Source organism: Spermophilus citellus (assembly GCF_964194105.1).
Source record: "Spermophilus citellus genome assembly, chromosome: 3".
In the NCBI taxonomy this organism is placed as follows: domain Eukaryota; kingdom Metazoa; phylum Chordata; class Mammalia; order Rodentia; family Sciuridae; genus Spermophilus; species Spermophilus citellus.
The window spans coordinates 150,012,414-150,038,993 of NC_138184.1; the positions used below are offsets into that span (position 1 = coordinate 150,012,414).

Below are 26,580 nucleotides of genomic sequence, written 5' to 3' on the forward strand. Positions count from 1 at the left end.
GGGGTCTGAGGAGGATGCATGAGGGTGTGTGCACTGGGAGTGGAAAGGTAGGGGTGCATGCTTTCATATGTGTACCACATGTATGCATAAAAAATTACTAATTTCACCATAAAATCAATGTATAATGGACTCAGATAAAACACACCTAATGAACAGCTTATCATGCAAAAATATATACTAGACGCAATATTTTGAGGCAGTAGTGATAATTGAGACACTTTCCAAAAAAAGGTCTTCTTCAACATAAGTGTACCAGTTAAGTAAAATTTTAGTTAATTCTTGTGTTAATTTTAAGGAATGAAGAACAGTAAGCAGCTTCTGGACTATATCTTAGAGCAAGATAATAAGATAGGAGATGAAGGGGAACTTTAAGGGAAGGTTGACGTCTCCAACCCAGACCTAGACATCAAAGGCCTTGTCCTTTTACTTATGTGCGAAGTAAAATAGGCCTCCAAGATACAAATAGCAAGCAGATAGGTGAGTTAAAAGAAATGCACTGTCTACACCCACATGCTTGTGACTGCACAGAGTCACTGGCTCCTGGAAGAGTCCCATTCACTAAATGCCTTCCAAGTGCCAGCCATCACACAGGCTATCAGGACAGGCTCAGAATGTCAGTAGGCTTCTCCCACTTATCCACAAATTATAGGGTACCAACATGGCAGTGTCCTCTTACCATTCACTTACCTGAATGCCATCATTATAAAGCTAACATAGATTTGTAGATTTTAAAGATTCAATTGCTTTGCCAAATATAAACACAATAGTGAATAAATTCATATTTTGTATTTTAAAAAACAAATTAATTTTTTTTAAACTCAGGCTTCACTGTTTTTGGCAAACCACTAAAACGATGCTATCTTTATCTTAGAGCTTCAGGATGCTCACAGGTAACAGAGAACAGAAGCAGCTTAAATCACAATTTAAATCAGATTAAATCTGAGAGTCTCTGCTATTTCCTGAGGTTGAATATATAAAATTATAAATAGCTCTAAATAACATTATAAGAGACAACATATAGGTTAGTAATAGATGCAATGAAAGGGGTGAAATTGGATAAATAGACCAAAAATATATTCAGTGATTTGGGAAAAGACTATAATAAAACATACAAATTACATGGACATAAAAAAAAAATGAGACTAAAACGAGTTACAATAGAAAATTTCCTTTTCAATATGCATAGGAAACAAATCCAGACTGAGGTCTAGTTATATCAGAAACAGTTCCAGCATATTTACAAAGGCCTCAGTTCTGATCTGTGACCCACCACCAAGTAGCTAAGAGACTTCAGGGAAGTCATTTAACCTCTTTGGCCTTACAGGGGCCAGACTAGATGGTACCTATTATCACTGCAACTTCCTTCCTTTTCCAGCTTTAAAAATATAGAATTCTAGGAAATGAAAATGCAAAGGTACAATATTACCATGTTGTTGCAATCAGACGGGTCATAAGAGCTGTGTTTAAAGACCTTACAGAGTTCTATAAACTCTTCACTCATCTTGCAGATTTGCTCATTTAAAATTGTTCCCCTGGTACCGCCAAATTCCAGTCTTTCCAGCTTTTCAAATTCCAACATGGTGACAAATACATCCTTTGTAAAAACACAAAAGTTTCAAACTGAGAACATTTTCAAACATTCTGAATCAGTGAGTCCACGGACACTTAGAAACTGTTCCTGATTCAATTGAACCAAGTGATTATTAAGTTTTAAAATCAAATTCCCATTTTTATATTTGCTGAAAAGCATCTCACAATACAAGGACCCCCTAACTTACCATGGTTAGACATGTGACTCCTATAATTTTATACCCTCCTAATTATAAGCCGGATCCCCAGGAGATATCCAAAACTCACATTTTCAGGCACCTACACTTTATAGTGAAGCAGGTCCCTTTTTTGGAAGAGAGCTCCAGAGACTGTTACAAAAGGGACGAGCAAGTTGCTCTTACTTAAGTATTTAAGTGACTTTATGAGATGGTCCGGCTGGCTAAGCAAAAATTAGAATTTTTCAAAATGTAGACCTCTAATTTTGAAAGAAATTCAGTGAACTTTATATCAATGATAAAAGCCCCAAAATATTAGAGTTTTGAAAATAAGGCCATGTTTTCAATCCAAACTTAAAAATATCTTACCCAGTAAGTTCCATATACTGAAGATAGTGATTATTTTAAATTATCAAATGGGTTTTTAGGTATGCAATCTTAATTTAAACCATGTTTTATATATTTCCTCTTGAACATATCAGGGAAAAGGGATTCTTTTACAACTTCCTTATTCATAGCATTCAGGAGCCTAGTAAACCATAAAAGCAGCTCAATTCACAATAGCTAAACTATGGAACCAACCTAGATGCCCCTCAACAGATGAATGGATAAAGAAAATGTGGTACCTAGACACAATGGAATATTACTCAGTCATAAAGAAGAATGAAATTATGGCATTTGCAGGTAAATTGATGGAACTAGAGAATATCATGCCAAGTGAAATAAGCCAATCTCAAAAAAACAAAAGCCAAATGTTTTTTCTGATAAGTGAATGCTGATCCATAGCGGGACGGGGGTGGGTAGGGAAGAATGAAGAAACTTTGGTTTGTGTAGAAGGGAGTGAGGGGTGGAGTTTTAGGGATGGGAAGGACAGTAGAAAGTGGCAGATATTACTACCCTATATACATGTGTGATTACACTACTGGAGTGACTGCACCATGCACAGCCAGAGGAATGAGAAGTTGTGCTCCATTTGTGTACAATATGTCAAAATGCATTCTACTATCATATATAACTAATTATAATTTTAAAAAGACTAATAGATAAAAATACTTACTTATAATTGGTATAACAGAATGAAAAATGAATAAAAGCCAAATTAAATCTTTTAAATTCATTCTTCTATCTTTATAGCACTGACATTGTAAGCTCCTCATGAGACTAAGAAGGGAGCCCTCCTCCCATCACATAGAAGAAGCTGGTCCATGAATCCTGTGGAAAGCTATTGGTTTTTTGACCTCACCCACAATATGAATAAACAAAGTCAATTAATAAATACCTCTATTTTCATTAAACGGTCAAGGAACTTGTCAAATCTGCAAAACACCAGATGAGATGGGAAATCCCAAGTTCTCACATCTTTATTTCCCATGAAATAGCTTGTCAATTGTTTTCTATAGTTGAAAAAAGAATGTTTGAAACTCTTTAAGATGTTAATGGCAACCTGCACCTTTTCCAAGGAGTCTTCGATTTCTCCTTTCAAGAGGTCCTCAGGTGAAAGATAAGCTATTGCCTAGGATTCAAGGAAAGGACTGTTTATTAGTTCACTGTTACCATCTTTTTCAATTCATAGTTTTAAAATAACAATATCTAGAATTGGGTTGGCAATGCTGAGACACAAAGCATGAATTCTGGAAATTCAGACACTTGGGCTTCAATGACATAAATTTTATAAGGTAGAATAATATGTAGGAGACACCAACTATTTCTGGATTTATACATTCTATCAATGACTAAATTTTTGCTAAACTTCCCATATATGACAACTGTGTAATCTGAATTTGCACAGGTATTTCTGCCAGCAAATATTCTGCACAATTATTTCATATAAGGAAATACACAAGCCAGCAGGGAAAGCTGTCAAAATGTGGGTTTTTAAAATATCATCACTTTACCTGAATTATAGGGTCACTTGCAAAAATGACTAAGAGCTGATTAGATGGTTATGCCACTAAAAATTCTCCTGGGTTAGCAAACTTCTCTTCTTGGGGCTTAAGTGGCATTTCAAGATGTTTAATCTGAGATATGTTGCATGAACTAATTTTGAAAGAGAAAAAATAAAGGAAAAGACCAGCTGATTCATAGAGCTCTGAGCCAGAACCTGTGAGGACCACCATCTAGGTCTCATATTTGTCATGAACATTCAGAATTCCTCCCTTCAAGGACCTCAAAAACTGCCTTCTGAGTTTCTTTTGTGTACTATTTTAACCTCATATAGATTATAGGTTTAAATTATGTATCTTTAATTTTGTGGTTGCTGATAAGGTTTTTCAAGATCTCAGTGAAGAATGGAATGTTTTAAAACCACTGAGTTCCATGCTGCATATGGAGGTCCTTTTTTTCCCCTAAATGTAGACATATGATCCCCTAACCCATTAATGCAACAGTTTTACATTCAAGACAGACTGTATGGCACTCATTTTTAAAGCTGTGGTGGCGCAGCTTGGGAGGCTTTGATGGGAGGATTGCAGGTTTAGGCCAGCCCCAGCAATTTAGCAAGACTGTCTCAAAATAAAATATAATCAAAGAGCTGGGGCTCAGTGATAAAGCACCCCTGGGTTCAATTCCCAGTGCCCAAAAGATCAGTGTCTAAAACCACACTGATCAGAATACTTCAAATTCCAGCCATTGATTCCCAGTCTATGCTCTTATTTCCTCCTCTGGCTGGAAATTAATCTCTACATGAAGGCTGCCAACATTTCACATAGAACAGGGAGGAGAACCACCAGTGATCCCTTCATAGTGTGAATTTCAAAACAGTGTACATTCTGGAATAGTGTATGGTATACTCCATTTACCATTATGTATATGATTCTTTGATGTTTTAGTAAGCTGAGAATAGAGAGAACTCAATTGCTTTCCCTTCTGCAGCTTCCTGTTACCTAATTACTTAAACTCAAAGTAACGTCACTGGACAAGCCACCCCTGTATTCATTCCTGTGCTAGCCGGCTGGCCTGCATGTAGACAAGATCATCATAGCCAATTCAATTTGCTCATACGCCCACTGTTGAGTAAGATCTCCTAAAATAATATCCCTGACTAGCTCTTAACATCCTAGCTCTTAACATCTACAGTATTGGACTGGGTGGCAGAGAATATGAAGGAAAAAGCACAGGAGTCAAGAGACTTTGGCAAGTTGTCTCAGAGGATCTATTTCCTTATCTGCAAATAAGAGAGATGAATTAGAGAACCTCAAGATCCGGTTTAGCTCTTAAACTCTGAATTCCTTTCTACCTCCTACAAATGTTTCTGGAGCAGACCCAAACACACCTCTATTATCTTATACTTAATGGTATCAGGACAAACAAAAAGCTACAGGATTTAGTATGAACTGGTCCTACTCTGAAGGTTCTATAAACAAATACAGTCAGCCCTGTCCAGCCCTCCACATCCATGGATTCAAATCACCACAGATTGGAAACATTTTTTAAAAATTGTATCTGTACTGAAAATGAACAGACTTGTTCTTTTCATCATTTCCCAAACAATATAGTATTATTGGTTTTTACCATTCACATAGCATTTGCATTGTAGTAGGTATAAGAAGTAATCTACAGGTGATTTGAAGTATACCAGATGACATGCATTGGTTATATACAGATGCTAGACCATCATATACAATTAAATTGAGCATCCAAGGATTTGGGTAGCCATGAGAGTCTTGGAACTAGTCCGCTGTGGACACTGAGAGACAACTGTACTGCTAATCAATTTACATATCAGTAAGCCAATTAATTATCAATTAGCCAATTGATCAATGATATTGTCTAATAACACCCATTTTCCACCTGCTTCTTCTCTATTCTTTATACGCTTTTATGGATTCTTTTGCTCAATACTGATACCTCTTCTCCAGGCTTGACTGCTCAGACTTTGATTCTTCTCCACCCAGGATCTTATGGATAACAATATTCACCCATAGAGATATCAAACCATAGAATAGAAGAGTGGTGGACTTACGGTGTAACCATGCACTAACTAGAAGTTTAAGTTGGGTTAGCAGAGAAATTAGTCAAGGCATTAAGAAAATCTCCATCACTGAAACTTATGTGTATTACCATGTCAGGAGATCCAATGATCCCTTGCATGGGGCTAACCTAAGTGACAATGTTAATGATCACTGTAAGGAAACAAGTAAGGAGAAGCACATTTGCTTCTAAAGTAATGCAGGTTTTCTGTCTGTGACTGGAAACCATCCACTGGGTCAGGCAGATGATGAGTAAAGCAGATCAGGAGCAGCAGCAGACTGTAAGGACGACAGTAATCGGCTGCAACTGATCCATTGAAAGGGGCACCTGAAGCACCAGCAGCCAACTGTGATAACGGGATGACATAGCCAGTGTGGAAATATCTCTGACTTTTCAGTGGAGGCTAAACACTGGAATTTAAATGAAATCTACCAAATTTAAGACTGGCAATTAAAAAAAAATAAAAGCCAGGCATGGAGGTTCACACCTGTAATGCTAGAAACTCATTATGTTGAGGAAGGAGGATCACAAGTTCAAGGCCAGCCTCACCAACTTGGCAAGACTTTGTCTCAAAATAAAAAATTAAAAAGGCTGGGGATGTGGCTCATTAGGAAACATCCCTAGGTTAAATCCCCAGTAACAAAAATAAATTACACAAAATGCAGCTGACAGAATGCCAGTTTATGTCCTCTAATAACAGATTATGACCCTTAATTACATAACAAATTAAAAAATGAAATTAAAAAATGTCACTGAAACGATGGGATCAATAAATTCATGAAAGCGAAGTACATGAAGGATAGATGAAGAAACAATCGAAAAAGTACATAAGATGTGTAATCACACATATCATGCAAAGAACAAATAAAGAAACTATAGGATACTGCTAAATACCCAGTAAATGACCCCAAGATTTTTTTAAAAATGGTAATGCTCAAAGTTGGCAAGTTGTAGTAAAACTTCAAGCATATTAATAATATCCTTTTAGGAAAAATTTTGCAAATATTAAATATTGCTCAAGAGTCATGAAAAGATTGTACCTTTTGAATTAACACTAAGCCAATTATCCAAGTTAAAGAAAAGGGGCTTTAGCATAAAATTTTTTCCGAAGGTAGTTTATAATAGAGAAGGCTGGCAACAATTTGTATATCCAGCAACAACAAAAAGTCATTTTCAAAGAAGGTAGTAAAATTGTGTGTATGATAAAGTGCATAACTATGCATAAGTTTTAGAGGAAGAAAAAATTGTTAAATGCTGAGCTTCAGGGTTTTAGAACTGTAAGATTTTTCCCATTGTTACAAACGTTGTAAGAATGTTTTTACAATTCTTGTTCGCACATCATGTATGTTTTAATTAGATATAAAAACTTTAAAAATATGGAGCATCATAGAATGGGCATAAAACTCATCACTTACTTACTACCTAGGTAACCTTGAGAAAGCCATTTATGTTCTCTCAACTTCAGTTTTCTAATTATAAAATGGAGCTACTAATAATACCTATGCCACAGTCTTGAGAATTGAATATTTGATATTTTGTAAAGAGCTTAAGTAGATCCTGGAAAAACAATAAGCACCACATAGTGTTTGTTAAATATGTAAATTAAATGAGCAAACAATTGGGGAGTAGAGAGGGCACTTAGCTCTTTAAGGAATCCAGGAATGAGTGTTGGCTCATTGCTGATTTTTGCTTCTTAACATATTAGGGCAGATTGACTAAAAAATCCTGGATCTGCCATTTGGACAATCAAAGAAATCAGGTCAATGGAACCTTTGGACTGAAGCCAGAACTAAGGAACAAGAGAAGCCACAGAATTCTCTCGGGAGCTTGGCAGACTCTGGCTGTTGACACAGACTAGGGGCCAGGATAATAGATTTATAGGCTTAAAGGTAGCCAGGACTTCTTAAAAGCAACCTATCCCAATGAAAAGCCCCCTCTGAGTTTGTACATTAATGGAGCTTTGCAGTAAAATGGTTTTGATAACTTTATGAGAAGAGGGTTCCTAAAAGGAGATTTGGAGGAGTAGCAGTTGTATTTATGGCCCTCCAACAGGGATAGCAGTGTTTCAAGGAGATCAGAGTCATTGGGGCCCAGGATACTTGCCTAGAAATGGAGCATAACGAAGTCTGACACCAGGAACAGAAATAGAATGAAACCAGAGGAGATGACAATAAAATATAGCAACAAATTAACTTGAAGCTCAGAGAGGGGTAATATAACCTACCTAAGTAGTTCAAATAGATTTGCATCTATCTTGGTTCAAGTCTCAAGACTTTTCCACACACCACTCACCTCCTTCAAGGGGTGAGGAAGAGGGACTTAACAACTTCATCTCACACTCCAGAAACTCTAAACCACAAGTCTGCAGATCGCTTATCTAGTCTGGCTCTCCACTAACTTCAAGGAAATTGAGCAAATGACATCTTTCAAATCTGTTTAATCATCTGAAACCTATCTGAATTTTGTCCTTCCCAAACTTATACGATGAAAGGCTAACTCCAATGTAACTATCTCTGGATCTATGGTTTTCAGGAGATCATCGGGGTTAAGAGAGATTATAAGGTTGGGGCCCTAATCCAACAGGACTGTCACTTTATAAGGAGAAGATCATCACTAAGTAAGAATGCAGTAAGAAAGTGGCTGGCCGCCTACAAACCAATAAGAGGGCCCTCAGCAGAACATGAACCTGCTTCAGCCTCCTCACAGACTTCCAGCCTCCAGAACTGAGAAAATTAATTTGTGCCAATTAAAGCACCATGTCTATACTCTTTAATCATGGTAGCCAGAGCAGCCGGACATACTCCCAACTAAGACCAACCAGGTTTTGCGGAATCCAAGCATCTTTCAGTTCTCAAATTATGCAATATGTTGACACCATGAACCCAAGGAGGATGAAACTTCACACAGAAAAGGATGGGGAAGCAGAGGGAGCTGATCTAGTTTAAAAAAAAATTTTTTTTTGGCATGTTAAGGGTAGAGAAATAATTATAAAAGATTTTTAAAGATCAACAGTGAACCAAAATTCTTTTAATACAATTCCACAACTGTCAAAGATGATTTGCGGGTGGGGGCAGATGCTCTACTTCACTTCACTTCCTAACAGTCTTCTATCAGCCAGCATCTTGTGGAAACCAAAGGGAAGGCCACAGAGAAGGTACTTTGCATACTGACCTTTTATTGGAATCTGCCTTAAATCTCTCTGAAAGTAGGATGTTAAACAAAACCCACCAACAATATGTTCTTTGACTGTATCTCACTAATTTCCAGAGCTCCTTTGGCATTTTGGATTAAAAAAAAAAAAGCTACTGGCCTTTGTAACCATAAAAGTCATTTTTGAAAACAGAGGGAAATGGTATTCTTATAGTAATCTGGATTTTTTTCTTCACTAATCCAATACAACCTACCTCATGGCAATGATTTTTTTTTGGGGGGGGGGGGAGGACTGGGGGTGGGTGGGTACCAGGGACTGAAAGTAGAAGCACTCAACTTCTAAGCCACATCCCCAGCCCTATTTTTTAATTTTATTTAGAGAGTCTGAGTTGCTTAGCACCTTGCCATTGCTGAGGCTGGCTTTGAACTTTCGATCCTCCTGTCTCAGCCTCCCGAGCCAATAGAATTATAGGTGTGCCCCAATGATTCTTCTTGTTCCTATTTTTGATGCTTCATACCTGTTCAATGAAGAGATTACAAAACTCTTGCAATAAGACTATAATCCGAGCAGGGGTACTATAAAACTTGGAATGACTCCAAATGAGACAGATGGTATGAAATAATGGGGCGACTAGCAGGTGGATCTGTGGGAATTCTGTTTCCTGGAGACGTTCAATGTGTCTTCTCAGAGGGCTCAAGTAAAGTTCTATGTCCTGAGCTTCAAGAAGAGCTGAAAGGAAAGAGAACTGTCATGCAGAGGATGTAGTCTTTTTTCTTCTAAACTCGCTTTACAAGTTCAAGAGAACCATGTCCAACGACATGGCTGTACTTAAATAATGAAAAAGGAAAGATGATAACATTTATCTTACAATCCACACATGAGCAGTTTGAAAAACTTTATACACTGTTCATTTGTAACGCAGCCACTCAGCCGAGCCCTGGTCTAGTTACTCACATAGCATAAGTAATTGTGGCTGAAGACCCAGGGGGGAAAATCCTTGCAGTCTAAAGAGATTTACTCAACCCCATGGAAACGCTGTGGGAATAAAACAGCTCTGTGATGTTGCTGTCACTTTATGAGTTGGATTACAAGCTTCATCACCAAAACATTCATTCCTCCTCAGTACATGAGACAAGTGCAAATCAATCATTTATCAGGCCAACCCAGTTTCCTACAAGAGTAACTGATACAATGGTTAAGAAAACTTCTATTACAGTACTCACAAAGATACCAATTATTAAGAACAGTGATGAAAATATTTTGGAACTGGACAGAAAGGATAGTTGTACTGCAATGTCCTAAATGTCACTGAGTTTACACTGTGTGATGGTTAATTTTATGCTGTGTGAATTTTATAACAAAAATTAGTCAAGCATGATAAAAGCAATGCTTCTTAAAAATCTCATAGATATGAAGAAAAAATATTTTAATATTGCTAGTGACTGCTTAATCAAGTTCATACCTTCTCTTGGTTAAAGCTAGTCCTCTTAATTTACCCTAAATAGATCTCCATCAGACTTCACTTTGCTCCTGAGGCTACAGATCTTTGATTAACTGAAAAATGGTTATTTTTAGGAAGGTAGAGAATGAAGTTGGAGCTTATTTTCATGTTATTCCAAAAGATCATTAAAAAAACAAACACCCACTGACCTTTGTCACTCACCCATACTACTCTGCTTGACAGACATATAACCAAGCTATCTGTGCACCAATAATAAAGCCTTGCAGGCTGGGCATGTAGCTCAGTGGTAGAGCACTTGCTTACCACGTGCAAAGCCCTGGGTTCCATCCAGCGCAGCAAAAACAAAACAAATAATAAAGTTTTGTGAAAAGAGCGTACCCATGTTCCAGAGATGCTTATGTTTTCAAATTAGTGTATTTTTGTCAATATTAACTTCAAAGTTAAATAACTACATCTAATAGGCAAGTGCCCTTAAAACATGTTAAGCATGTTTGATAATTTTGTAGAGCACCAATGACATTTTTGAGAGGGGCCTTCTACCTCTAACTGACCATACCTTTGGGCCACAGGCTCAACTGAAATTTTTTTTTTTTTCTGAATCTCCAGGACATTTGCTGGTAAGACTATGAGAACCCCTGGAATTTATTTCTGTAGCAGTTTTATCCACAGAGAATGCTCATCTTATACTCATACACACAAAATAAATGCCAATAGTATCTATTCACTGAGGACAAAGCTACTATGTGTTCCAACCACTGTCCAGTGGTTCTTAAGGGAGATTTTCTGATCCCAAGAGACATCTGCTAATGTCTGGAGACATTTTTGGCACAGCTGAGATGGGAGCAGTGTAGAGGCCAGGGATGATGTTAAGATCCTACAGTGCAAGGATATCCCCTTATGACAAAGATCTATGTGGCCTAAAATGCTAACAATCACAAGAATGAGAAATACCACACCAAAAACCATGGTGTTATTGGCCAGTTTGGCCGATGAAATCCAGACAGACTTGGCAAATTTAAAATGTTTAATAAGCAGCGTTAGAACACCAATTCTATTCTGAGATAACCTAGACCAAATAGTCCCCCTACACCATCTTTTCTAACCAAATTCATGGCAAAAATCCTAAAGATATATCAAAATACTTCCAAAGTAAATTTGAATTATTTCTTAACCTTCTAAATGTCATGTAGGAAAAAAAAAAAAAAGAAATGTTCTAGTGTTAGAAACAAGCAAAAACAGCTATTATTTTTATTTTATTTTATTTTATTTTGGTAATGGGAATTGAACCTGGGACACTTAACCACTGAACAACATCCTCAGAGTTTTTATATATTTTATTCAGAGACAGGGTCTCATGGACTTGCTTAGGACTTCATTAAGTTGCTGAGGCTGGCTTTGAACTTGCGATCTTCCTGCCTCAGCTTTCTGAGCCACTGGGATTACAGGCGTGTGCCACCAAGACTGGCTTGTTTATATTATTTTTAATCTTATTTAAAACTTCATTTTTATGTACATCCATATTTGTTTAAAGACGGAGAAAGAAATATGAACAGAAATCAAAAACCTTAGGGAGAACTGTTCTATTTGGGCAAAACTCAAAGTAAATGGTGGGAGGACAAGGATGGAGAAGAGAATTTTTTTTTTTTAACTGGATACCTTTTCATAATTTTCACAGATTTAATATTTACCGAAAGATCAATGATGCCTTTGAGTACTTGTAAGCCAAATAACTGGTGGAGATCAAGCACAGATTCATCAATCAGGAGAAAACTAGACAATCACAGCCTGACTGCTGATAGGAAAACCTCTATGTAGGGGCTTTCATTTACCCTCTGCCAAATACCCAGGCACCTCCCTTCACTAAGATATTCTAATTAGATCTTCAATCTGGGGCCATTTAAGTACCCACTATATACCAGATAAACTAAAAATAGTTTAGTATAGCTGGAGAATAAAGGGTGAGATGAATCTATCATTAGAAGAACCAAGCATCATCGTTTCATGAACAAGAGTCTTACCATTTTCCACAGTCATGAAAATGTCCTTCAAAGTAGAAAAATAGCTGCTTTTTTTGGTTTTCAGAATCTTGACCATCTTGAGGACAACAGGAGCCTTAAGCTAAATTAAATAAGGAAAAAAACCGTTTAAAAAGGGCTGGAGTTGTGGCTCAGAAATAGAGTACATGCCTAGCATGTGTGAGGCACTGGGTTTGATTCTCATCACCAAATATAAAGATACAACTAAAAAATATTTTTAAAATTTTAATAAATGTAAGCTAGATGACTAAATCGGTCTGTAATAAAATATTTAAATTATCCTCCACTCACACAATACAATACACACAGTATTTAATACTCAAAGGCATACTTTGTTTCAAGCTAAAAATAACAAATTTTTTTCATAAGTTTATTTTGCATTTAGTTTTCACTTGAATTTTCAAAAAATTAGATTACACATGTAAACCATTACTTAGTCCATGCCAACTTTCTTAATCTGTTTCAGAAAAATCTCTAAAAGACATGTAAATCAACATCTTAGGTTTTAGAACATTTTTTATTTAAAAAAAATGATAGCAGAATGCATTACAATTCTTACTACACATATACAGCACAATTTTTCATATCTCTGGTTGTATATATAGTATGTTGACACCAATTCATGTCTTCATATATGTACTTTGGATAATGATGTCTCTTATCATCAAGCACCCAGTAGAGGATTCAAAGTTAGCTCTTCCAAAGCTGTGTATCCAGTAATCAAGACACTTTTCCTTCCCAAATCAATTAAATCAACTAGATTAATTGAATTTTGGCATCTTTACCATTTTCCTTGGGGAACATGCTTTTTCCACTGCCACAAAACATTTCCAAGTATCTCAAATGCTGTCAAAATATTCACATGAAGACAAAATTACTTTAATCCCCATTAATTTTAAAAATGCATACCATATACACTTTGGTGTAAGATCAGAGCAGAACACCGAGTCATACAAAGATTGCTTTAAACCTTTAAAATTACTGGATATCACTACTCAGGAGACTTCACTCTACAGTTCTTTGCTTATTCAATTTACAATTTCTAGGACTCCCTACTTACTTGATTATAAGTGCATGATAGATTCTCTCTCCTCATCGTCCAAAAATCCAGCTCACTTTGAGGAGTGAGATGAAGACCACTTAGCAAAGGCTGCATAGAATCTTTTTCTACAATTTCTTGGATTTGATGTGACCAATTAATAACCACAGATTCAACTGCATGAAGTATTCTCCTCTCGTTTGACTGCAGCCTACAAATATTGAAATGATAATTCAACAGTGAATTATCCAAATATAGATATGAATTTTAATAGGTATTTTATGCATCTGTAAACCAGTTTCCTAAATATTATTTCTTCAAAATCCATTATTTTTACATTCTTAACTGAAGCTATGGCATTTTATTCTGTGTTTAGTAGATCTCTAATATGCCATATCCTCAAAAAATATTTTACTAAAGGAATATTGTTGTTGAGATAATGAGATTTTCCTTTAGAAAGTATACCTTGAAATAAAATAACATTTAAAAATAAAATGTAGCTAAAATAACTCCTTACTTTGCAAATAGTTTGCTAAGGATGTGATAGTAAATGGGTTTGCTGGCTCTCCATTTTAATATGCTGTATGAAATATGTACACAATTACATACTTGGTCTCTGAATAATTCTGATCCAGGTCAATGTTTTCTGCAATAGTGGGAATTGGTAGAAGAGTTCTTCTAGACATTTTGCCTCTAAAAATATGCATCTTATTTTTCATGACTTCTACATGATGTTCCATATCTTGTGAAGTAAAGCACGACCAGGATTTATGGTTGGTCTTATTAGAAAGAATAGGCACTAATATCTAGAGAAAGAAAAATGTTTTAAAAAGCAGTTAATTTAAAGACAATATGCTCCTTCAAAGATTTTCTTGTCATAAAAATTGGCAACAAAACCACTCAATTTCATAAATCTCCTAGGATACCAAATTGGCATAAGATATAAGGTCTTTGTAGTAGAAATGATATTGCTTGTTTATTCAGTTATGTGCTTAACAAGAAGTTGTGCAGACTCCCTTAAAAAGTTTTTTTTTTTTTTTTTGTATTTCCAGAGCCTATTTTACACAAGAAACTCAGGTTGAGTTCCCAAAGTTGGTTTCTTCTTGCTTTCTTGCTCCTTTCCAATAACTATTTATTTTGAATGCATTTGTATGATCTATTTTCCCGATACATTATACACATTATAACTATAAAATTTCAATTAGCTGAAATGCTCAGAAAATAATTATTCCACCTTTTTTAAAGTTCACATGGAGAACACAGGTTGAACTCACCTTACCGAAAATACCTGGGACCAGAGGGGTTTCTGATTTCAGGGTTCTTGAGACTTGGGAATATTTGAATATACATAATGAGGTATCTTGGGATTGACACACAAGTCTAAACACAAAATTCACTTATGCTTCATATATATTTTATTGTGTAAGCTGAAGGTAATTTTATACAATTATTTTTAATAACTGCATGAAACAAAATTCCATGCCATAGAATTTTCCACTTGTAGCATCAAGTTTGTGCTCAAAAAAATTCAGATTTTCAATTTTTGGATTCAGGATGTTTGACTTGTACAATATTCTGAAAAACTGAAAATTCACTTTTGTTTTCAAATGGTATTGAAACAGATCTCTCCAAATGATATTATTATTACTTAGCACCTACTATCCATCAAGCTATGAATATGGAGATTAATCAATAGTCCCTGCTCAACAAGCTCAGTGGATAGATGAGGTACCAGAAATCATAATATAAGCATTGTCATAATTAGAGGTGTGTTCAGGATGAACATGAAAACATGGAAGAAATACCTGACTCTGGGATACAATTATATTAGGGAAGACTTGCCAGAAAAAAATTGTTACTTGGCTTGAATCTTTAAGACAAAAGGATGAGGTAAGACAAGACCAATGGTCAGATTGTTTGTGTCTTCCCAAAATATATACGTTGAAAACCTAGCCTTCAAGTTGATCATATTAGAAAGAGTGGCCTTTAGGAAGTGATTAGGTCATGAGGGCTCTGGGATTGGTGGTGCCTTTGTTAAAAAAGGTTCAAAGGAACTCATTTGTCCCTTGCAACAGATGAGGACAAAACTAGAAGGTGCCAACTATAAACTAGGATCAAATCTGCCAGTATCTTCAGTCTTCATCTCATATTTTTAGCCCAGAGCTGTGTGAAATATTCCCCCCCCAACACCAACCAGGAGCATTTAACCACTGAGCCATATCCCCAGCCCTTTTTGATTTTTAACCTATTTTGAGACAGGATCTCACTTAGTTGCTGAGGCTAGCCTGGAACTTGTGATTCTCCTGCCTCAGCCTCCCAAGTGGATGGGATTATAGGCATTCCCCACCATGCCTGTCTGTGAAATAAATTTTATTATTTATAAGGCACCCAGGCTACGGTATTCTGTTACAACAGCCTGAACTGAGTAAGACAGAGAGCATTCCAGAAAACTGCAGCCAGAAACACAGAATTATAGGGCACTAAGGAATCCTAGTGCTTAGGGGAAACTGCCAGTTTGGTCTGCATGGGGCTGGAACTAGCACCCTAGAGAGAAATGACAACATTCAGGCTCTGAGGAAGACGGGGTGGGGGTGGGACGGCGGGGGTCCAATGAGGGCTTTTTAAACCAGACTGAAGAGATAGGCTTGTAGGGACATGCACAGACCCACTAAGAAGCTGCTTTCTAGACTTAATCCCCAGTACCAAAGCTTTTTCTAAAAGTCAGATCTGAGGACAATTCTAGTGTCAACATTCCTACTGGGTATCTGTTTCAGACTTTCATTCTACTATTCTGTGACTCTCTTAGAACTTAATGTTCCTGCTATGAACTACAGGGGGAAAAAAATGCTATGAGATTGAGTTGCATGCTCTGGAAAAGCCGTTATTCAGGCAAACACCTAAAGCATTTCTATAAATAAAACAAGATAAATAGGTCTGGAGTTTGCTTGTTAATTATAATAAATTTGAACAGCAACATACAAACTAATTCAACTAGTCCGTGGGTTTTTCTTGTTCAATTGGGAATTGTCCAGTTTTTGTGATTTGTAAGGAAAATCCCAAACTTTCTCTGTGACCCAAAATAATTTGGACATGTTTACTAAAGGCAAATACAACCAGAGATAAATGAACAAGTCTCTCTCTCCCTTCTTCCTAGTTCCACTTCTCTCTAGGAAGAGAGCCTTGACCAAGAACTCTACCCAGCTGACACTCTGATCTCAGCCTCCAGAATGGTGAGAAACAAATGTTTAAGCCTCTTGGTCTACCTGACAAAAACCTCCATAGAACATGCACTACTGTTACCGTCTTTCAATAAATACAAGGACTTAAGTTTGACCAATGGGCTTTGCTGGCAGCCATCTCAGTAAAAAAAAATCACAAGGCTGTTTACTTTCTATCAGCTTCTCCAGTCTCATTTCTCTCACCTCCCAGCTCATCCCCCAATCTGGGTACATAAACTTCTAAAAACTCAACCTAACCTGCTAGGAGCCACAAGCAAATATACGATGTATGGCACCTTTGGTTGTAAAGTGACGCCAGCTAGCCACTGAGATGATTATGTTAAGATTTACATTCATATGGAAATTGGACTCCCGCTGTTCACCTTGGCCTGCTACCAGACTCATGTTACGGGACTCATGGAGAGTTCCCATTGGTTGGGGAAGGATAGTAGGAGGGAATTCCGGGGGAGGTCCGGGGGACCCCCGGTTCCGGTTCCGGGGAACGCGCGGTTCCGGTGGAGGCCCGCGTGGGAGGACCGGGTTTGGCTTGCCAGCGCCTACAGAGTATTGGCGGCTTTTTCAAAATAAAGTTTTGTTCCTGCTTGAGTGGCTCGTGATTCTGTGCCCAGCCAAGACTGCGGCACTAACCTACATTTCCCAACATTTGTGCCAGGGTGTATGTTTCTTCTGATACCCAGAATGCCTTCCATCTTCTACATCCAGCTATCATCTCCTTGCCAAAGCAACCAAATAATTTAGCACACCACATATGGATACTTTTCAGAGTAAAAGGAAGCACTAAAAATAACAGATATTAACTGATCTGTAACAGGCTAAAACTGGAAGTTCCCCAAACTAAGACCTATGTTCATTTTCTTTTTAAAAAAAAAAAAAAAAAAAAAACATCAGAAATTTATTGGTTGCTCAAAACATTACATTGATCTTGACATATCATATATCATACATTTGTTTCAAATGGGGTATGAATTCTTTTGTTCCCACGTGTACAGATTGCAGGATCACGTTGATTATACAGCCACGTTTATACATACTGCCAAACTAGTGTCTGTTGTATTCTGCTGCCCTTCCTATCCCCCCTCCCTCCCCTCTCCTCCCTCTACCCCATCTACCATAACTCATTTCTCTCATTTTTTTTTCCTCCCCTTCCCCTCACATCCTCTTATATGTATTTTTGTATAACAATTCAGGTCTCCTTCCTCTTCTGTGCAATTCCCCTCCCTCCCATTCCCTCCCACCTCTCGTCCCTGTTTGATGGTATTCTTCTCATGCTCTTCCTCCCTGCTCTGTTTCGAGTTCCCCCCCTTATATCAAAGAAGACATTCGGCATTTGTTTTTAAGGGATTGGCTGACTTCACTTAGCATAATCTGCTCTAATGCCATCCATTTCCCTGAAAATGCAATGATTTTGTTGTTTTTTTAGTGCTGAGTAATATTCCATTGTGTATATATGCCACATTTTTTAATCCATTCATCTATTGAAGGGCATCTAGGTTGGTTCCACAGTCTAGCTATTGTGAATTGTGCTGCTATGAAAATTGATGACGCTGTATCCCTGTAGTATGCTCTTTTTAGGTTTTTTGGAAATAGTCTGAGAAGGGGAATAGCTGGGTATGTTCATTTTCTTCAAGACTCCTCACCTCCTGTCACTCTTTCCAATGTGAAAAGATGCCACCGGACTCCCACCACTCCCCACTAAATCCCATTACAGCCCTGACTACCATACCCTATTGCTGTTGGTTTCTCTCTCTGCCTAATTAGACTGATTTTTTTTTCCATTGCTTAGGATGGAACCCAGGGCCTCACATGCACTAAACATGCATTCTACCTCTCGGGTACACCCCCCAGACCACTGGACTCTTTTTGAAGGCAAAAAGTACATTACTTATCTCAAGTGTTCAAGAACTGCCACCAACAAGGTATGCAATCAATATTGATTAAATGACGACTGACAATTTTAGGCTTATCAGCATAGAATTTTCCAACTATTCTTTTCAAATGTTGCTCAAAAAGTAGACATCTAAAAAGCTGAAGTGTTTTGTCTTTAATAAGAACATCAGTTAGCCTTCATTTAACTTCCATTCCTTTAACAAATAATTACCAAACTCCTATTAGGTGCCACACAATATTTCTGGGGATTGGAACATGTTAGCGAGTCAAAGATTCAGGAATGAGCTGGGATAAAGTAATTAAGATATTTGCCTGGACAACAAAATTTAAGAGGGCACCAAAAAACTTAGAAATCAAGATGAACATTTAAAAAATATTTTTACATCAAAATTTTCCAGATGTAGTGGTGCATACCTGTAATCCCAGCTACTCAGAAGCCTGAGGCAGTAAAACTGCAATTTAGGCCACCCTTATTAACCTGGCAAGACTGGTCTCAAAGGTTGGGGATGTAGCTCAGGGCTAGAGGGCTTGCCTAGCATGTATGAGGTCCTGGATTCAATCTCCAATGCCACCCATACACTTCAAAGATTTTCATGAAAAAAATGTCAAAAAATTTAATGAAGACAGGATAGGACTCACTTTACCTTTTGCCCAGACTCCATATGGATTAGTACTGCTACTAATCCTATGATTTACTTTAAATGCTGATTGTGGGACAGTTTTATTTTTTTTAATTTGCATTACAATGTTATTTATCCTTATTCAAGAAAGTTAAAATGAAATTGCTTTTGTATTATCTTCTCTGAACCTCTTTCCTTCCTTTTTTAGAGATGATCATTATTCTATAGAAGTAGTGTATCCCCCCTCATTCATGTTTCTTTTTTTTGGGGGGGTGGGCAGAGCAGATAACCAGGGATTGAACTCGGGGGCATTCAACCTCTGAGCCACATCCCCAGACCACTTTTTATTTTGAGACAGGGCCTCACTAAATTGCTGAGGCTGGCTTTGAACTTGTGATCCTTTTGCCTTAGCCTCCTGAGCCACTGAGATTACAGGTATGCATCACCACACCTAGGGTATATTTTCTTACATACAATATATAGTACAGTTTTGTTTTTTTAAAAAAATCATCAATTGTGGTTAGGAATGTAGTTTAGTGGTAGACAATTTGCCTGGCATCCTCGAAGCCGTAGGTTTGAATGCCAGTACTTAAAAAACACAAAAAAGGTGCAGAGGAGCTGTGGGTATAGGTCAGTGGTAGAGTGCTTGCCTAGCAGTATGAAGCCACAAGTTTAATCCCAAGAACCGCACCCCCACACACACACACACAGAATTTCAGCAGTAGTATTACTGACCTCCAGTTAACTTTTTGCACTCACCTTCATTTTAAAAATGAATCTGTTCAGGTGAATACATCTTGACTTAGTTCATTTAAGCAACTATTGCATGTTCCTACTTTGCCCATTCCCCTATTTGGTAACTACTATTTTCTCTTTTCTTTTTTTTTTTTTTTTTTTTTTTTTTTTTTTTTTTTTGGTAATTTGTTTTTTAGTTGTAGGTGGGAGCTCTACCCCTGAGCCACAATCCCAGTCCCTCTATTTTTTATATTATAAGCAATGTTGTAAGGAATGCTCTAACCATATTTCTGTGTGTTGCTTCCTTGGCCTGTGTGTGAGGTTCTTGTGTTTGTTGAGATGTGGGGGAGAAGAGCTAGAAGTTCAAATTTGCATTCAAGCTCTAACAAGAGTATCAAATAAAACAGTGCAGAGGAAGAAAAACCAAATAAATAAATAAATAAATAAATAAATAAACACACACACACACACACACACACACACAAAACAAAGCTTGAGGATTTTGTTGTTAAAATAATGCCAGAAATGAGAAAAAATACAATGTTTCCAGCAGTCGACTCTACCTTTAAAAGTAAATAGTAAAAAGTATGAGACTAGGAGGTATTTTCATGTCAAAATAATAAAATACATTTTCAAATGTGGCAAAGTGGAACTCGACAAAGTTGTAAAATAGTTTAGTGTTATGTATATTTTTTTCCAAAGTAATATGGATTTTGCTATGACTTTGAATGTGTATTATCACCTTTATTCCTGAATTCACCTCTTCCAAATTCACTAGCTCACATCTACTCTGTATCAGGTCCTCAGTCTGTTTCATTAGAACCATTTCTTTTGCCAAGTTAATAAAATGTTCACTGTTAAAAATATTTTATCTTAATTAATGCAATGGTTTGGAGTTGCTTTTCTATGATGAAAATTTTGCTGATCTGGATGTGTCCTTGCCTCACTCTGGTTTCCAACTCGGAAAACCCCCCTTCTTTCCAGAAGGGAAGCTTCAGTGAAAAGAGCTATTTGAGCCCAGCACTTGAAGGACCAGAAGGGGTTAGCTGAGTAGATTCAGGGAAAGAGAAGGAAACAGTGAGAGCAAAAGCCCTAGGGCAAGTGTATGCCTGAGGTGTTTAGTAGTTAGCAAGTGAGATGAATTCTGAGAAGTAAGGAAGAGGCCAGACCACAAACTTGGGGCCAGTGCCTTCAGCACTACTACTCAATCAGCTGACTTAGCAGCTCTACAGTGGGATCTGAGGTCCTATAGTTCCAGGTGATGCTAGTAATGCAGATTCCCAGCAGCAGCCACCAAAGGAAAGTCTTAATGGTGATGAGTCCTTGGGCCTTTATTGTGAGTGAAACAAGAGCCAAGGCAGTGAGGATGACATTGTGGTTCCTGTTTCAACAAGGTTCATGCCAATGCTGTGCTGGGAATAGGCTGTGAATGAGAGCCACAACAGAAGCAGGGGGATCTTTTAAAAGGCTAAGGCAGTAACACAGGGTAGTGGTACAGGTGAACTGAATCAGGGAAGAAGCAGTGGAGGGGGGCAGGGGATTGATTTGGGAAGTATTCTGAAGACGGAACATACACAATTTCCTAACAGAATCAATACAACATTGAGGCACAGAGTCAAGGTCTTCTGGCTTAAACAATTGTAAGGATTCATCTCCACTAATCTGGGAATAACTACACGTAAAGCCAGAAAAGGAAGATCGAGGAAGGCCAGAAGTTCAACTTTGAGAGGTCAATTATACAAAGTAGAAGTGTCTGGAAGGCATGTGGCTCTCCAAATTTGGAAGACAGGAGAGAGATCTTGGCTGGAAAAAGAAGTTTAGGAGTCCCTAACACATTATCATAGAACACAGCTAATTTTGTAACTACAGTGGGTACTATCTAAGCTATGAAAATCCTTGGATCTTTTAACCTAAAAATATATAGTCAGACCTTTTAGCCTCATTCATACCAATATAAACCTTGTAATAAAAATTTTTTGAATACCTGATACATACCACATAATAATGTGATGTCCTTACTTTTTTTCTTTTTCCCAGTGCTCATTTTAGACCCTTCTAAACCACTTATTAAACTTAAATTCTGGATGTTTTATGTTTCCAATAGATGTACACATTGGCATACTCTTTCATCTAACCCTTTTTCTAAATGCTGTGCAGATTCTGTTACTGAGAAAAAGTCAGAAATATCAAAGGAATTCGACAGTTTTCTGTCTTTTGCAAAACACAGATGATAGAGCGGGAATCTCTATGAAGAGTGTAGTCTTGCCCTTCTAAGCCCCAGCTGATGGCCATCTAGATGCAAATTACAACAGAAACTCATCAGATTCACTAAAAATTTCTTGAGCACCTGCTGCATACCAAAAACGGTTCCAGGTACTAAAGACAGAAAATGTTCTTCCCAGCCTCTCCCTATAATCAGCTAAAACCAGTTAGTGGATGCAGGAAGAGGGGAGCCTAGGCAGAGTACTAGAGCTAGTTGCAGGATACTTGGCCTGCCTGAAGACAACAAGAAAATACCTCCTTTCAAGAAGACAGGAAGTAGAATAGAGATAAAGGGAAATTAGTAAATCATAACTAATAAATGTACTAGCAATTTTACCTACCATGTAGCCTTGGCAGGACTGATTACTGAGTTCTGATTTAGTAAACAATTTTTACAATTGACTTCATGTACAGGTATCTGACTCAGTGGTTCCAGTGTTTACTATGCCTTAGAATCAGTTGGGAAGCCTGAACAACTTCCCACAGACATTTTGAATTGCTATCAGTCATTGGTATGTTAGAATATTCCCCCAGGTGAATCTAAGGTTCAGTAAAGCTTGAAAACCACGGCTCTAATTCTATGACCCCTACACTCCCAAAGATAGCCTGCAAAAAGCATCAGGTAAGGAATGAAGTCTTTGGGGCTCCACTGAAGGCCAAAAAATTCAGTCTACCTTCCACAAAATCCCCAGGTGATTCAAATGCACGTTAAAGTACCAGTGATAGGTTCAAAGAACATCTCCTGATGTAAAGGGATGTATCAGTCATTTTTCTGTCATTCTGACAATGTACCCAAGATAATCAACTTAGAGGAGGAAAGGTTTATTTTGACTCACAGTTTCAGAGGTTTCGGTCCATAGTTGGTTGACCCTATTGCTTTTGGGCTGGTAGCAAGGTAGCAGCACCTCATGGCCAGATTGGGTGACAGAGAAAGGTTCTCACCTCACAGCAGCCAGGAAGCCAAGAGAAAGGAAGGGCCTGGGGTCCTTATATATCCTTATTGCCCCAATGACATCACTTCCTTTCACTAGATCCCACCTCTTAAAGGTTCCACTACCTACCTTTAGCACCAAGCTGAGGTCCAAGTCTTGAAAACATGGGCCTTCAGAGGGAGATTCCAGATCAAATAATAGCAAGGGGTTAAGGGAGTTTTAAGACAAATATTTCTTTCTATCACCTTTTCCATGATTTCACATAAGTGAAACTAAGTTTCAAACTGTTAGTTTCTAACAGGAATCTGAAAAATGGATAATACCCATTTCCAAATGTAAGCTTATCTTATCTGAAGGGGAAGTTTAAAAACTACAACTAGGAGCAAGAACCTAGCCAATTCAAGTTGATTTACATATATTTTCATTACTTGGTGAGGAAGAAGGGAAGAAGGAATGACCTGACAAGTTACCACCTGTTGAGTGTTAGAGTCAGTATAGGCTCATTACAGAAACAATCTAAATGCTGTTACTCTCCAACCACCTGGCTAAAGAAACTGCTGACTTTTACATGTTCTTTCTTTTCAATAGTCAAATAATTCCAAGGATCATGGAGATAAATGAAAAATTCAAATATTTTTGGATTGACTAGTACCTCATCTAGGAAAGCAGTTATATGCCCAAGAGATGATGCAGGTAATTCTCCAAATAAAAGCGTTCGAGATAAATCATTTACTCCAATGCTTTCAGTAATCTTCTTAGCAATATAAACAACTTTATGTTTTGCATCTCTTGGAATCTGAAACAAGAGCAAGATAATTAATGCAAGTTCACTATATAGTTTCCTGGTTAACAAGCAGGATTTGCTGTTCCCAATTTGTAGCCAGATTGCTAACATAAAAAACAAAACCTGGCATCTTGCCCACCTTTACAAACAAGGTCATATTCTCCTGTTCTTCCCTATTCTCCATAGTACATACAATTTTCTTTGTTTTTTTATAATGTTAATTTCACAGTATTATTGGTGTGGAAATACCACCTTTAAATGTAAGCATGTCAATTACAGCAAATCAACACATAGCATAAGATCTCATAATTTAAAACAGAGCAGATACAATGTTTCAATCTTAAAAATTATTTTTAATAACATTCTCTTCTTTGGACATAAGCCAGACAGATGAAGACAAGGCACAAGAGTCTAATTTGTATTTCTGTCTTCAAGGCAAAGATTAAAAGTGTTTAACCAAGATATTCTAACATTTTCACAACTATTGAGTCATTTCTATTTAGCTTCCTCAACACTAAAGTACTTTTTTGGCTGAAGGACTTTTAAATAATAAGTTACAATTAGAAGACTTCCAAAACAAAGATTTTCAAAACTCACAAACCCTCAGACAACCTTCATGTCACACTTTGGTGTCTGGGATCCTATTTTCCAACTATCCTAAGGACATCTAGGATGCTAATATCACTTTACAGCATTCACCTGAGACACAACTGCCTAAAGATCGCGAATCTTCCTCCAAGTTCTTCACACAGGAAAAATGCGAACTACAAATGCTGTTCTTGATATAGTAACCGGATTTTAGTGGACAAGCAACGTAAGTTCAAAAATAAAAAGGAAAGGAGAAAAAGAGGGAGAAAGGAAGGATCACCAAGTTGTGCACATATTGCCTGGACGCTCCTTTTTAAGGACTCAATATTTCTCCCCGGAATGGAATGTGGTTGACAAGTAGTCAGACTAACCAATGATAAGTTATAAGAACTCTACCAAACATGTTTTAAAGGATATGATTTCAGAATAACCCACGAGCAAGTGAGACGGAGATTATTTGCCACAGAAAACCCTGGATTTCCTGCATTACCCCGTCTCAAGAAGCTCAATGGGAGATTCTCGGTCAGATGAAAAGGACTGAAAACTATAAAGCTGAACTGCAAAGTGGAGCACGTGAGAGGAGAGGGGTTCTGCGGATTCCAGGCTAAAGAATTCAAACTAAATTTTCTTAAGCGCCCCGGGGAGTGCGGGGACGAGGAGACACTCCCGACCAACCCACCTAGAGCGTCCTTTTTGCCCACCTAGAGCGTCCTTTTTGCCCGTCCTGAGACGTGGCAGGTCCCCTCTCCCCTTACCTCCCGGGAGACCGCGAGCCGCCCAGTGGTGGCGACGCTGAACACAAGGCAGACAGGGCTGATGCTCTCCAAAAATTCCCCAAGAACCTGCCGATTTTCCTCACTCGCCAAATACTGGTTCCAATTCTCCTCCCGGAGTCCCAGCATCTGCTCCAGGTGGCCTCGGAGGACGCGCACTCGCGGGTCTTGAGCGAAACTCCGCGCTCTCCTAGCCTCCACTTCCTCCTCTTCTTCCTCCTCCTCTTCAAACTCCATAGAACCTGAGGCCTCCAGGCGGGTCCCCGGGGTCTGGCGTAAAGTCGGGACTTCCAGAAAACCTTGAGTCTCGGAGCTTGCCCCTCGGGCTGCCATTTGGTACATCCAAGGGAACGCGGAGCCAGTCAGCTCTTGGCGCTCACCTCTCTGCAGTCAGGAGTGGAGGAGGACACCCCGACACAGCTCACCTCCGGAGGTGCCCACCTGCCTTGCGATCGCGGACCCTCGTCCCCGACCTGCTTCTACTTAACTGCCGGGAGACTGTGCGCACTGCGAGCCGGGCGGATGGAGGCGGTGGCCCGGGACAAGCAACGCGTCCCGTTTCCCAGGGGACGGCGTCCCCGCCCCCGCTCCTTGGGGCGGAGTGAGAGCCGGGTGCCTCCGCCCAGCACCGGCGAGGTCAGCAGCCTGAGGGAAACCTGGCGGGGAGAGGAGTGTATCCTGATTCGGTCTGCGCCACCCGTTCACTCCACTGCTGTCCACTCCATCGTCTACCCGACGTCTTTGTGGGGCTCCCAGTGACAGCCCGGCATTGATTAGCTGCTCTCAATTAAGCAGTGCTATCTTGGGCGGAGCTCCAGGCTGAATCCGTTACCTCGATTAGTTGATGAGTTCGTGTGATCTCTAGAAAGCCAGGGCTCCCACTGGTCAGTCTGGTATAGGTAAGGAACTAAGCCACGAAGTCACAAGGGAACTGTGTAATCGGTATTCGGGGTTCAAATCCAGGGTTTTTATTCCCTTTACTAGAGATAATCCATGTATTACCAGAAAAGAGTCAACTCACGTTCAACTTTCTGAGTTGTGAAAGTCCAAGATCTTGGTATCTAAAATCCTGATTCCTATCCGTAACCTAACACCAGAATGTTATTACTCCCCCTCAAATAAGAATGCACAGCGCTCTTTGTAAACTCCAGTGTGTTCTAAAAATCTGTAGTTTTCAAGAGTAAAAGTGCACGGGAGGAAAATACTAGATAAAACATAGTCTTCATGGCACGGTAGCCCATACTGTACTCCCAGGGCTCAGGAGGCTGAAGCAGGAGGATCACAGTTCAGCCTAGCAACTTAGTGAGGCCCTAAGCAACTTAGTGAGACAGTGTCTC

General features: G+C 38.4%; 1 protein-coding gene across 1 annotated transcript in view; it reads right to left on the bottom strand.

Moving 5' to 3' along the window:
- LOC308645135 (dynein axonemal heavy chain 11-like) overlaps nucleotides 1-25,915 on the bottom strand; it is a 42,351-nt gene extending 16,436 nt beyond the window's left edge. The window contains exons 1-8 of the mRNA XM_081287178.1: nucleotides 25,226-25,915; nucleotides 23,751-23,894; nucleotides 14,033-14,229; nucleotides 13,445-13,634; nucleotides 12,367-12,466; nucleotides 9,404-9,615; nucleotides 3,046-3,279; nucleotides 1,427-1,594 (exon numbers count right to left, since the gene is read on the bottom strand). Of these exons, the coding sequence (XP_081143304.1) occupies nucleotides 1,427-1,594; nucleotides 3,046-3,279; nucleotides 9,404-9,615; nucleotides 12,367-12,466; nucleotides 13,445-13,634; nucleotides 14,033-14,229; nucleotides 23,751-23,894; nucleotides 25,226-25,585 (1,605 nt within the window). The 5' untranslated portion in view covers nucleotides 25,586-25,915. The remainder of the gene's footprint in view (nucleotides 1-1,426; nucleotides 1,595-3,045; nucleotides 3,280-9,403; nucleotides 9,616-12,366; nucleotides 12,467-13,444; nucleotides 13,635-14,032; nucleotides 14,230-23,750; nucleotides 23,895-25,225) is intronic.
- Between the last annotated feature and the right edge of the window lie 665 nt (nucleotides 25,916-26,580).